This window comes from Strix uralensis, chromosome 2 (assembly GCF_047716275.1).
Source record: "Strix uralensis isolate ZFMK-TIS-50842 chromosome 2, bStrUra1, whole genome shotgun sequence".
NCBI lineage: Eukaryota > Metazoa > Chordata > Aves > Strigiformes > Strigidae > Strix > Strix uralensis.
In genome coordinates this window covers 123794526-123808580 of record NC_133973.1, presented here as the reverse complement: position 1 = coordinate 123808580, position 14055 = coordinate 123794526, and the positions used below count along the sequence as shown (strand labels likewise).

Here is a 14055-nt window from a genome sequence, read left to right as displayed (position 1 = left end):
CAGTTAATTATACTTTTCTATTGAAGGAAGACAGAATTGTAGTTTTGGTCACAATTGCCTCACCTGGGCTGGTCTCCCGAGAGAATGACATCGACTGAACAGATTTGTGAACGGAGGAAAACAATTTTGGGTGAACATTCAGGTCATAGAGATATTGAAAATGAAGACTTTCATTCATTTTCGAACAGAAAATGTTCCTGTTTTCTATGCAAACTTTATGCAAATTTTATGCAATGAATGTTTTACAATTCTAAATAATTGCAGAGCAAAATCTCATTTACAACTGAGGTACATTCTCAACTTCAGCCTGTACTAGCCTGCACGTAGACTGCAGAAGCATTAAATTAATTAAAGGTTATGTCAGCGAGCCATGCGTGTAACTCAAGAGGAGGGAACACAATCTGACATTACGGGATGTTAGTAAACAGCCTTAACTGTAAGAAATTCTATTTTGAAACAGAGTTACATCACCACTAACAAAACTACTTTATCCATGCTGACCAACTGAAAAATCAGGAAACAGGAACAGAAATTCTGCAAAGTCTTCTGTAATGCTTATGGAATCCATCATTACAATTTATTATTAAATTAATCAGATTTAATACTTTTGCAAATTCTAAGTGAAGCTTTTAATGAAAATGAAGGATTACGCTCTAATTGCTTGGTTCAAGTTTTAATTTAAATTTGAAACAAAATTCCTCTTGTTAAAAAATAAAGCTGTTAGGGTCTGTATCTCATGTTCTGCCTTCTAACTCTATTCACTAATGCAGTGCAGATGATTTGCATGCAAAATATCCTTTCTAATGCTCTCAAAATTTTCTCTCAAAAAAAATTAGGTCGATCTAAATTTTGTGTAGTTCAGTAGCCAAAGGTCAGAAAATCCATCCATATAGATACATATCAGAATTTAGCCTTAGTCAAAGAATTACATGCTGGTTTTCACTGTATATCACATATTTCTCATTTCTATAATCTGTTCCTGAAATACATTATCATCTTTTCTTCTGTATTTAGATTATCAATTATTGATACACACTACACAACACAAACAGTGAAACACAGGACAAAATACACATTCAGGGATACTGAAGACTGAGGATAATATTCTCCACAGGCCTATGAACACATCCCACTGAAGCAGCAGCGCATCTGCATGTTGTGGAATATAGATTTGCTATTCATCAACAACCCTTCCACAATATTTTAGTCACCATCATGATTCACCCAGTTCTGAAACAGATCTGATGAACTAGCCCCTGAAGGGGCCTGGCTCTTTCACACCCTACAGAAGGAGCCCAGACCATGAGGCCAAGCTGGATGCTTCATTTCAGACAAACCCCTTGGTCTCTCCTAGATTCGTCGACATTGCTGTCACCCCGGCAGAAGTCTTCAAGGAAGGGAAAAGCCTGAAGGCCACCACAGAAATGAAAACAGGTACCAGCAGGATTTCCACCTTCCAACCACAGATTCCATGTCTAAATCAAAAGAAGATGGTAAAGTTCCTTACATTTTTACTAAAAGTTATAGGATTTGAAAACAAACCATGGATGGATGTGGAGTTTCTGTCAATCCTACTATGCTTGATCCACAATATGCAACACCTACAACCTGATCTAGACGTTCAAGACTCATGAACTCAAGAACATGAAGCATCACAAGTTATTCATACATCACCACCACTAGGAATCCTACCAAGTTCCTGCACTTTCCTGTATGCATGCATGCTGTCTTTGGGGTGATACCTGTACATGCACCAGCCCTCCCACCCCCTACTCAAGTTTCAAAGAAAAGGAAATCCAGATAGGAACTGCGCCATATCCCCCACAGTGAGTCCCCCTATTTCCCCTCCTCCTCACTGTGTACCTCTATGCCTTTTCTGGCCCTCTGGAGATATCAAGATCTGCATGCTGGGAGTAAGTCAGTCCTGTCACAGCCAGAGGTCAGACAAGGCACACGGATAATCAGCAGTGCTGCTACCCCTGTACCAGCACCTTCCTCATTGATTCATTGGGACATATCACAAATCCTGCATGAACTGAAGCTGGTTAATCAATCCACAAAGGATATTACTACCCTTTAAGGTGTTATCAATGCTCTCACTGATACAAGGGAAAATTCTGCTGTTTTTCAGATTTGATGTGAAAATCAATAATGTATACACCTCAGGTTATTAAAGATCCTCAGACAGCTTTGTAAGATTAGAGGCATTAGCCTTGCCGTCTCTGTAAATCCATTCCTAGATTTTTAGGCCTTCCTTCCTGTTATGTATTAAACATTGTTGCTGATTTTAGGCTGGAACTGGCTGTGGGGTAAGAAATCCCAGTGTATATTTTATATATCAACTTGTTAGGTAAGGTCATTATTATTTTATCATACAAAGCAGTGCTGAAATTTCACTATCACATCAGTTGCTGTTTACCTACCAATGTGCTCACATAAGATGTTGCTAAATGATTAAATAGCTTTCTGACTTAATTTTCTGAAATTCTTTTCTGAAGAAAAGTGGAGAACATTAACTTCTACCACTTCATACTGTAGGCAGTGGTTCATTCTACAGACCTTCTGGAGATACTGCTACTGCTGACTTTTTTGTTAGCTGTGCTCTACAAAATGTTTTAAATAGAATAGACCGTATCTTCAGAAACTTATGTTCCTCTCCCACCCTAATTTTTGTGTGTTTTATTTGTTGCTTAGATGTCAGTTCAAGATATAGCTATTCTTCCTCCACAGTATCTGCCATGTTGCTGTAACTCCTTAGCCTTTCCTAGCCAGCAAAAGGCTGTTACAGACTCCCACCCTCACCAAACTCCATGGGACTTGGAACAGTAACACGGACTGCAGCCCAAACTTTCCAGCGATATTGATGTGTGGTTTTAGTTTTTAATATCCTGAAGTGAGAATGCTAATGTGAGGCCATACAAAATATCTAATATCTTTGGGAAATTCCATCCCATTGCCACTACCTGAAAACACAGTTGTATTAACTAACTTTTGTTAGCACTTTGATCCAATTTTTGTTAACAGTCATCGCATTTTTCAGTTCAGATTTCTACACTGAAAGAGATGACAACAAAATAGTACACAGTAAGGGGAGAAGTATGATTCTAAGACTCACTTGAGAAAGCTATGAAAGCAGCAGACTTCAAAAACTGTCTTGAGAAATTTATAGGAAACCTGTTCTTAAAGGGAAAGGAAAAGAAGAGCTACATAGAGGAAGAGTCATTGCTGCCATCCAGCAGCCTGCTCTTTGCATCTGATTTGTCAACACAATTTAGAGCAGGACTTAAATGTCTGGACAGAAATTTTAAAAGTTCTACTGCAAATGTTCTCAAGTATCCCACTGCACCAGAGTTAATTTAATTTCACCTCCCTGGTACAGTGGAGCATGTTGATCCTATACAGAGCCTAAACGCTCTGAGCAACCATCCTAGTCCATGTGCTCCTACAGGACAGAGGAAAGCAAAAGCCAGACCGTGGATGTGGTGCAGGCAGATCCATGAACATACTGATTCATCCTTCGCTTCAGTGCTAGGGAAACTTGAGAGTTCTCGGAGCATGGGATTTCCCTTTGAGTAAGCCCCACTCGTATTACATAAATTTATATTAACTTCTAAAAAGACTCCTCTCTCACATGTGTCCAAAATAAAGCTCTATGACCTTTAAATTACCATTTCAAAATCTTTCTGTACTTAATATATGTGGATCATAGCAGGTTTACTGGAATTAACTATAAAATCATAAATCCAGCAAGAAAAAAAAAATCTGACTCAAGTATAATCCAACAAATTCAGCAAGTGCAGATAATAAACTAAAAATTTCTAGTACATGTGACATTGCATTAACAAATTTTAAAACACACTTGAAAATAATTTTAAATTAGCTTAAGAAAATAACACATAAAACCAAAGATTAGCAGAGTGGAACTAAACTAATGTAGAAAATCAATTATTACATTGCAAAACAGAAGGGAAAATTGGTTTATAGTCTTCAATCATGAAAAACAGTTGGTTAGGAACAAATCTCAAAGAGGCTCACTGTGTCTTCTGAAAGGATTACAAAAACAGAAAAGAAAAAATCAATACAATGGTTCTGATCCCACATAAATCAGTGAACATGGTTAGAAACTCACAGAATGTGACCATAATCATTGGCACATATCACAAATGCTTAGGAAAAACACGCTACAATCCACTATTTTAACTAATATCTGGATCTTTCATGGCACTAAGCTCCCTGTGTGGTGGGGCTTGCGAGTCAACACACATCTCTCCCAAGCTCAGCTGTTTCACATGGGATGGATGCAGCAGCCCACTGCTAAGTGATCAGACGTATTAAATGCTGTCCACATCACAAGCCCCCACTCATAAGCATGCTTCTGCCACGCATGACTTGGCATGTTCATGGGCACGTGGGGAAGGAAGGGCACTTTCCCACACCATGATTAGCAGAGAAATGGTAATCATGACGTTCACAGCGTGAGTCTCAATGGCACAGATCCTCCGAGCTTCACGATGACAGTTTCCAAAACATCCTCCCACAAACTGCACCTCAGTTAAAAGTATTTCCTGGATTCATGCTGGTAGTACCACTGTTATGGCCTTCTGCAACGTGCCAGGTGCTGTAGAGTTGTTTAACTGACACAACCCATGATTTAAAACACTGCTGTTGTAAGAACAGCTCTCTCTGCTGCCAAGCACCGAGCGGCTGGAAGGTCGACAGCTGGACTGTGTGCAACATGTCTGCTTGCAAAGCACTTCAAGAGCCTTATAAAAAGCACCAAGTATTGGATTATTACCACTTGGCAGGCCTAAGACACGTACACAGAGTAAGACTAACAAAGTTTAGCGGTCTGACCTGGCTACCTGTTCTAAAAAAGGGGAGAAAAATCATGTCTAGAACAGCTGAAACATATATGCCACAGGCAAAAATATTACAGAATAGAAAGAAAACATAAATCACTCCTCAAAGATGAGGGAATCTTCCCTTTTGAAAGGCTTCTAAGCGATCAGTCATCATTCCTAAATTCAGTCAGTGTGCAAGACAGGAGAAACCCAGACTGGGCCAGGAAGAAAATCAGCACAACCAAGTCTCCATTTGAACCAACACCAGTAAAAATGGGAGGCAACAGACCAGCATTGTAGTTCACCCTGTCAGTCTGCTGTGCACATACCTATTTGCTAATTAAGCTGATCAGGATTCATTAAAATGTTTCAGGAGGAACCAGGACAGCTCTGGTTGCCAAGTCTTTTCAACACCTCCTTGGTCTCAGGCTAGGTACTGTCCAGCTCCGAGTTCGACATTGCCTGCTTGCATGGGGGGGTGCCCTATGTGTCATGGTGAAATCAAGGTCCTCTCTTTTCAAAATAAGAATTCAACTGGCTCTATAGTACTTTGCCCTTATTAGCAGCAATTAGCCAGCATCTGATTAGAAATATATGAGATCATCTGTGCAGCTCAGTGATTACAACCCATCACGTGCACAACTATTGGCGTACCACACCTGGGCCAAGCATAAGTCTGTTGGAACAGCTATTTGTGCACATGGTCAAGAGGGGCTCCGGCTGCTGCTGGTCATTTACAACTGAGTCAATTTGTAGTATGAACCTCCTAAACACCTGGGCTATCCAGCAAAACTCCCACTACCTTCAATAGACCAGGACTTAACTCAAAGAATACAAGGTGCCATTTGTAAGAGATGCACTGTTTCGGTCAAGATTTGGTAACAAAGCAGCAAAGTTTCACGGAAATTCTCCAGTCCGAATATTCTGTAAAATTGCTAGCGCTGCATCATACAGACCTTGTGATCTGTACTCTGTTTCCTGGGGTATTTTTAATCTGGTAGTGGGCAAGGCTGGTTTTGTTTTTAATTAATGACGTACAAGGGAGAACATTAACAGCAGTATGACTAAGGGCACTACCGCAGGAACGTTTGAGCGAAGAGGCGGGCATCACATCTACTTCTTGGTGATTCACAATTATTATTGTTACTACTATTTGACATTTTTATTTCATCAATACTCTTCCACATTAAAAGAAAGCTGCCCATCCACAACAAAGCTTTCACCCAGCAAATCTACATCCACAACAGTGCCATTTTCTTCAAATTTGCAACTTTTTTTAAACAAAAGGAACTTACATTCAATTCTTACAGAAAACAAGCTATCCACACTTCCCACATAGCCTTGAGAACACATCTAAAATGACAATTCTTGATATGCAGTTCCTCTTCTACTCCACTTACTTGGGGTTCTTGTACCCAATCTCACATTTCATTCCTAGTGCCAAAGCTTGCACTTTTTTTTTTTTTAATATTGACAAACATTTATTTAGATATATTAGGTTGAGAGGGACAACAGAGCTGTGCTGGTATGAAAACGTGTAGTTGTACAGAAATGGATATAGAAAATAAACCCAGACTTTAATTAGTTATCTTCACATTATATTCCATAACATCTATTTTGCTAAAAATAGCATACCTGATTATGTATTTAAGTGGTCACTGCTAAACAAATAATAACCATTCTAATACAAGATAAAAATGTTAATCCATTCCAGAGAAGCTTAGTGATAATTAAATTACATGCAGTTTTTTTGTCGACATTTAATTATCAAAACTTACATTTAAATACCACTTATCAATGCAAATCCTTTAAGCCTCGTGTTGAGTAGGCTTTGTGTGCAAGTGTCTACACTCACAAGTATGTGCACAAACGTGTACATAAGACTCATGAACTTTAAGATTGAAGCCCTTTCCTAAGTTATTGCCTTGCACTTCTCACAGTTTGAGGTACGAAAACAAGTTATAAAGAATTTGATGAATATAGTTTACCTGCCAAAATTTTCTTTTGCTCATGTGTGCAGAGATGGGAAGTCTAAAGACAGCATGATGAAGTAGACCCACCATGCCAAGTCACCTTTAGTTGGGGATACTGATAGTTGGCAGGAATTCAAGTAGCCAGTTATTATAACCTTCAGCTCCTGTGGTGGCAAATGCTGCTGGGAGGGTGTTTGACAAAGAACACACTTGTTATTAACATTTACAGTGAAAAGCATGCCATATATATCCCACACATTTCTTAATCACTACTCCACCTTCCTCATGCAAATTTAACAAATGACGTATTTATATGGAAAGCTTCCAGTTTTATAAAATTAGGTCCCACAGGGAAGTGGCTTTCATTCGTTCAGTAACTACCTAAGAGTGATCCACAAATATATCCTTTTCTTAAGAATGGGTATAAATAAACCTACAGAAATACTGCAATGGGTCATGCAAAACCAATTACGAAGTACAAGCATAGGTGACATAGGTGACCAAAGGAAGTTCCCTGTTAAATTAGTGAGCATATCCAGTGAATGCAAAAGTACCAAACAACTAAACCCAACAAATCCCACCGGTCTTCACCAAAAACAAACATACATGGTTCAATTCATCTTTAAGAGGTAGTTTTCAGACTGTATACCAGTTTCTGCATAAGTTCACTGTTTTTTCAAACATCTTCAAAGCATAAAATGATCTGGTAGAAAACTCCATCTACAGAACACTGAGTCTGCTCCAGGGATGCACCAAAACGGGGCATGTTAAAGCCCACCAGACCAGCACCTAGCCCTGGCCAGTATCGTGCACTTTACGGACTGAGCTGCACAGTACTCATTAGCAACAGACCTCAGCTCTCCAAGGTGAAACAAGTATTGTTGGTCTGCTTTGCCACTCTTTTAAAATAAACCTTTATTGAATGTCTTACCCCAAAAAAACACGGTTATGGTTTCTCTTCTCCTCATTTCTGATGAGGTAGGAAACATCAGACCACATGACTGATTTTTTTTACTAATTAACCTGTCAGGCTGAAATATAAAAATAAATATATTTCCTTTTGATTAAAACAAAATATTTATTTGCTATTATTCATTCAGATTTTTAAAAGAAATGTATTTAGGGGAAAAAAAAAACATTAAGCATATCTTTTCAAAGTGAAGCATTCTCTTCTAGATACTTGTAGAAGATGCAGAGGGAACTAAAAGCTGGATTTTCTGGGGCTTTGTAATAATGGTGATGTTCTTTTACCCAAGACTTGGGGATTGAATTCAGTCACCCAAACTATGATATTTTTTTTTCCTGTGCCCAGTAGAAAGTAGCTCCATTAGTTCTAATTCATAGGAAAGTGTTCCATCCACTAAGCTATAAAAGGGAATGACCCCCCCTCCATACTAACTCTTCTACCTTTTTGCTATCACCAAAACTATTGCAATGTATTTTCAGAGGACATAGCATCTCAGCAAGGAGACTAGCTATCTGAAACACAGCTGCCACATTGCACAGTACTCCCTAAAGAGATTATGGCTAATGAAGAGTCTGGAAGATAATTTTACAGGTCATTTCAAGCAAGATAGTTGAGGCTGGAGATAAAAATGATGTTATACCAGCAGCAGAAACTGTTATATTGCAGGCAGGAAAGAAACTACTAAACATATTATTTAACAAAGAAAGGGCTTTAAAGTACGCATTGAGTTTGATAGTACTGAGAAACACTTGATCTGAAACCACAAAAACTGAGAAAGAATCTATGCCTCAAGGCAGTTATGCCCATCAGAACCCTTTTTTTCCCTGTTTTCATCTGATAATTTGTGTGCCTCATTTACTTTACCACTGACATTTTTAATGCAAAATTATCCATCCTCACGTGTATAAGAAAACATTTATTTTTCACAATGAAAATATTTCAAAGTATAAATAAGCAATATAACCAGATGTCTGACCGAATTAGCGTATTCTCACTAGCTCAGTACGCTGACAATCTGTTCTTCAGTTACATTTTTTCAGCAGGGAAATTTACATACAAGTACTATCACTTTCCAATCCCACTGCACATCAGCACTCAGGTTTGGGGTTAGACCTTAAAATGCACTTTCCATCCTGTTTTAAACTACGAAACCAGGCTCTTTGCCAATAAAATACTTGCAACAAGAAGAACAAAAAAAACATATCCACATTTTTTTATTTCAGGAGGCAATCTTCTGACATGCATGATGCAATGTAATTTTTAGCACATTAAGGATGAGCCTTGATGACTAGATGGGAGGACTACTAGAAAGAAAGTGTTTACTTGCATATGATTTCTAATATACAGTTATTAAATTCTTAAAACGTAGCCTCATCTTTTGGAAACCATTTAATTACAAATTTTGCAGATAGCCTGAAGTGTGGTTTTCCTACCAAAGTTTCTGAATTCAAAGGAAAAGCAAGATCTTTCAGCACAAAATCCCATTAGAATTCCATTTTGCATCATACCACAAATAAAGGTAAGAGTCTTCTATCCACTTACTGCCAAAAGACTGTGTGACCCCCCTTGGTACAGCTGCTGAGCCCAAGGTACCTTGTTGAAGTCTTGTTTGCAACAAAGGTAGTGGCTACCTTGGACAAATTAAAGCCGTTCCTCAGAAAGAGTGGTACTGAATTCACACTCATTCAATATCATGCCCATTGTTAAGCACAAGTGCTGAAACTCAAAGAAAGCCTCAAATATATGAGTAAGTCTGTCAGGTCTCTTGCTACTCAGAGTCAGTTAACATTGACAGGTCAGTATTTCAAATATTTGTCCAATTTACAGGTAATTTAATATCTAAGCATGCTATACTGTCTCAGCCTAATTGACACAACATCAAGCCAGTTGGGTTGATCAGTGACAGTTACTCTGATTTTTAATATGACCACACTATTTTACAATTAATGAGTCATCTGAAAAATCACCTGGGGGTAAAAAAAGGCAAAACTCAATGTCTTTTATTAAACAGACAATTACTTGCTGTTATAAAGGCTCAGGAGTAACACCACTGAACTCAAGCAGTAGTTTGATAGACTAGGGCTGTAGATAGAAGAAATAGTTCTCTTAAAGTGGTGATTTTAGAATCCAGCCACTATACCACTCAAAGGCAGTCACAAAACAACACACGAAAAACCTGTTCTACACACAATGCGCAAAAACGTCAGCATTAGCACTAAATCACCACTTGAGGAAAAGTATTGCATGGTATCAGACTCCTTTTCAAGCGACAGTCACATGCCATATTACACCACTAAGCATGTTACCCTCTCAGTAATGTTTAAAAGGAGGTACACTTGAGCTTTTTTTGGACATCAGCTGTACTCTGCATTACTGTTCTGCATTAATCACCATCACACAAGATGTTCCTGGGGCATTTTTGCATGTGCAAATGATGCCTATCATTTTCCAGTTAGTTTGAAAAAAATACCCTTAGTAATGGGATATACCAAGAAATACTCCAAGTGAAATGTACGTGGCTTCAGTTAAAACATTTTAATACACCAACTGATGTTATCTGGAGGGTTATTTTCTTGTGTTTGCATTCAAGCGCAGATGCACCACTCAATCTCCAGGGACACGTAACTCTATCTCAGTGGACAGACCCACAGTCCCCATGGTTTAGACTCATAATCCAATGGGCACCAAAGATTCATACGAAGACTCATGGTACAGCACCGAACAGCATGACCAGCTCCCTGAGCTGCCACATTTCTGGAGAAGTAGCTAAAGAATAAATGCTGACAAAACAGGACAGATAAGGCACACGCACTGAGTCCAAGCAGATTCATAGCAGATGAAATACTGATTTTACATAATTTATCTCTCAGGGTAACACATGCCCTTCATCAGCAGCATCCTTGGGATCTCCAGAGACCTTATGACTTTACAGATACAAGGTAGGATTCATATAACACTCTCTACCATAACAACATGATTTAAGGATTTTCAAATAAAGTAGAAAAAAGTATTCTTACTGCATGTAGATGACAAAGATTAGAAAAGCATATCCTAAACACTGGCCATCTGACTATGTTCTTGGCCCTTTGAAGGCCACCAGTAAAATTAATGACTTCTGTCTGAAAAGACAGATCTGCAAAATATACCTGAAACAGGTGGAATTCAGGCAGGAAAATTCAAAACCTGTACTTAGTACAGGTCCTCCATCTTAGTCCTCCACCTTGGAGGAGCCTATACTCACTGCATTCATCCCTGTCAGACAAGAAGTCCTTGCAGTGGTTGCATGTAGGCATCATCTATGGGTGCCTGTGAAGTGGCTCCTTTCCACACCCAGAGAAGCCCTGAATGACAGCTTCCCCATGCCTTAGGTGCATCTAAAAGACAAGCACTGCCCACTAAAGCACCCTTTTTAGTAGCAACTATATAAATTAGAGAAGGGGCATGTTCCTCAAATTTATACCCGCCATGCATATCAGGTAGCTTTTGTCTATTCTCTCAAAGACTGATGGAAACACCTTCTACCAAGGAGGGACTCCAGGGTCCTGGACCTACCTGTACCACAGAGCCAGCCATCTGAGGCTTTGACATAATTGGAGAGAAATTCCTGCATTTAGTGCTATCCTAGTTCTACAAAGTAACTTGCCTAGGACCTAGGCTTTCCTTATTGCCACTGTGAGATGATGAGAGGCGATCTCCACGCTTGTGTGCTGGAGCAAGAGCTGCTAGCACAGGCTCATCCTGCTGAACTGAAAATATCAGCAGTTCACAAACCTTGCAGATTTTGTTTCAAGAGATGCTTTGAATCACTTACGCAAGATGTATCCTCTCATAGCTGCACAACCATTCTAAGTACACAGGAAAGAACTTCGGAATTGCCATATTAGTTCACAGCTGAAGTCCGTTAGTCAGAACCAGTCTCTGAACTAACCATCATGAGGTTTTTCTTCGGAAAGCATTCATTAGACAGGTGCATTCATATATTTTGAGGTGGGGTTTAAGTCCAATGTGCAATAACAGTTACATGAGCATACTGAATTAGTACTCTACAGAGACACTTAGGAATAGCAAGACAGCAGTGAATTCTGAAAATTTGTTCTTAACTGTGTTTATAAATAAACAAACACTGTGAGTGTTGCTAGTTTCCTTACTATTATTCCTTTCCTATATCCAGGTAGTTGGCAAGTGGCTGGTAAGTCCCTCATGGATAAAACAGCAAAAACCATGAGAGGTTAGTAACTGGAATTTACCAGTTAAGCAATAAAATACAATTTGTACAAAAGAAAGTACACATCTTCTCGTAATCACCTGAGATTTTATGACGCATCTTGCATTTCTTAATACCCATTTTCCCCCTCTGTGGGACAGCTTCTCCTCAGAAGCATTAACAAGTGGTAATTATAGAAGTCATGCTGACAACACATAACCAGAAGGACGCTGTCAACCCTGAATGTCAATTGACCTGGATATTAAAAATTGCGGTTCCTGAAACCTTTATAGTTTATGCTTCATTTAGTTTTTATTGCGTATGTTCTTACACCCTACTTTAAACGATAACTATCCAGCAAAACTTAGAGAATCAAATCAAGCGAGGCTACACGTTTCTGACAAAACACGGTAATGAAAAGGTTATGGGTTTGTGAACACGCCTGTAACGTGCACCCTCTCTGTGGGAGCAACTGATCGCAGGAGTTACAATTTCTGTAACTATATTAAACCTATTCGATACCGTTAGTTTTAAGCACAACCGTCGTCCCTCGAGCACTCTCCACAGCAAATCGAAGCTATCCTTCGCCTCCCTTACCGCGGGGCAGGTATCTGCGCCTCGGCAGACCTCTGCCAGCTGGGCACGGGAGGCTACTGCTGCTCCTCCGGCTTTCGCAGACCCCGCTCCTCTACCGGGGCAGACGAGGAAAGATGACCGAGTCCCCACGGCGGCTGCCCAGGAGCGGACCCCGCCGCGGGCTCTGCCCCAGCCGGGGCGCAGCGGGCGGGCAGCGGCACCAGCCCAGCCCAGCCCCACGTCCGCACCTGTCCCGCCGCCGCCTCGCTCCCTCCAGCGGGAGTTAGCGCAGAGCCCGGCGCCCGGCCCGCTCCGCGCCCGCGCAGGGAGGGAAGAAGGGAGGGAGGGAGGGAGGAAGGGACCCCGGGCCCGTCCGGCGGGACTCACACGGGGTAGAAGGCGTAGGGCGGCAGGGCGCTCTCCTCGCACGGCTCCGCGTCGAGCAGCAGGTAGTCCTGGCTGTCGTTCCGCCGGGCGCCGGCCGCCGGGGAGCTGCTCTTCCGCGGGGCGTAGGGCTGCGCCTGGCTCATGTTGTCCCGCGGTTGAGGCGCCCGGACGCGCAGCGGCTCCCTGAGGGCGCCGCGGAAGCAGCGCGGAACCGGCCAGCGCGCGGCACTGCGGCTCGGCCGCCTCACAGCGCCGCGTCCCCCGGCGGAGGGGAGGGGAGGGCGGGGGGAGAGAGAGGGAGGGAGGGGCGGCCGCCTGCGCGCCCCGCCGCGGGGTTACTATGTCAACCGGGGCCGCCGCCGCCGCGCCGGAGTCCGAGCGCGGCTCCGAACGGGGGCTGCAAAGTTTGCGGCGCGCCAGCTGGCGCGGCTGCCCCCGGCCGGCGGGAAGGGGCGGGGGGTGGGAGGGCGGCGGGCGCCGCTCGCCTCCCCCGAGGGGCTGCGGTAGCCCCTCCGCGCCGCCCTCGCGGTCCCGCCGGCCCCGCGCCGATCCTGCCGGGCCCCGGCGCCCCGCCGCAGCGGAGCCGGCCCCGCTCGCCCGCCGCGGTGACACCGTCTCACCTGCGCTTGCACGGCCCAGCCGTCTGAGCGGAGCGGTGCGTCCCTGCGCTCCCCAACGCCCCAGAAATGGGGTTGTATTCGAAAGAGCCTCGGCAGCGACACCGCTCACCTGCAGCCGCTGGGGATAAAATGTAACCCCCGGCGGTCTGAAAAAACCCACGCGAACCCCCCCGAGGAACCTGGCCGGACTGCCGGTGTGCCGCCGGGGGGAAGCAGCAGCAGGTCCTCTGGCGTTATTTTAGCTTGGAAATGCAGCGGGTGCTGGGCTTGGGTCCTTCTGCAAACGCTGTTCACCTGTTTCACAGCAGAACTTGTTTTTATCACCTCTAATGATTTCAGATAAGAGCGGGGGTAAAATATTTCTTAGCAAAATCCCAATAGTTTTGCAGAAAATAACACTTTAGCAAAACACTTGGATTTTTCAGTTCTGCTTCACTGGTAGCACTTTGATATTCTTATTTTACTTATATAGATTGTAATAGCTTAA

At 42.2% G+C, this 14055-nt stretch overlaps 1 protein-coding gene across 1 annotated transcript in view; it reads right to left on the bottom strand.

Annotated features, from left to right (window-relative positions):
- The window catches only part of TRPC6 (transient receptor potential cation channel subfamily C member 6), a 115290-nt gene extending 102199 nt beyond the window's left edge, over window positions 1–13091 (bottom strand). The window contains exon 1 of the mRNA XM_074861046.1: window positions 12949–13091. Within this exon, the coding sequence (XP_074717147.1) occupies window positions 12949–13091 (143 nt within the window). The remainder of the gene's footprint in view (window positions 1–12948) is intronic.
- Between the last annotated feature and the right edge of the window lie 964 nt (window positions 13092–14055).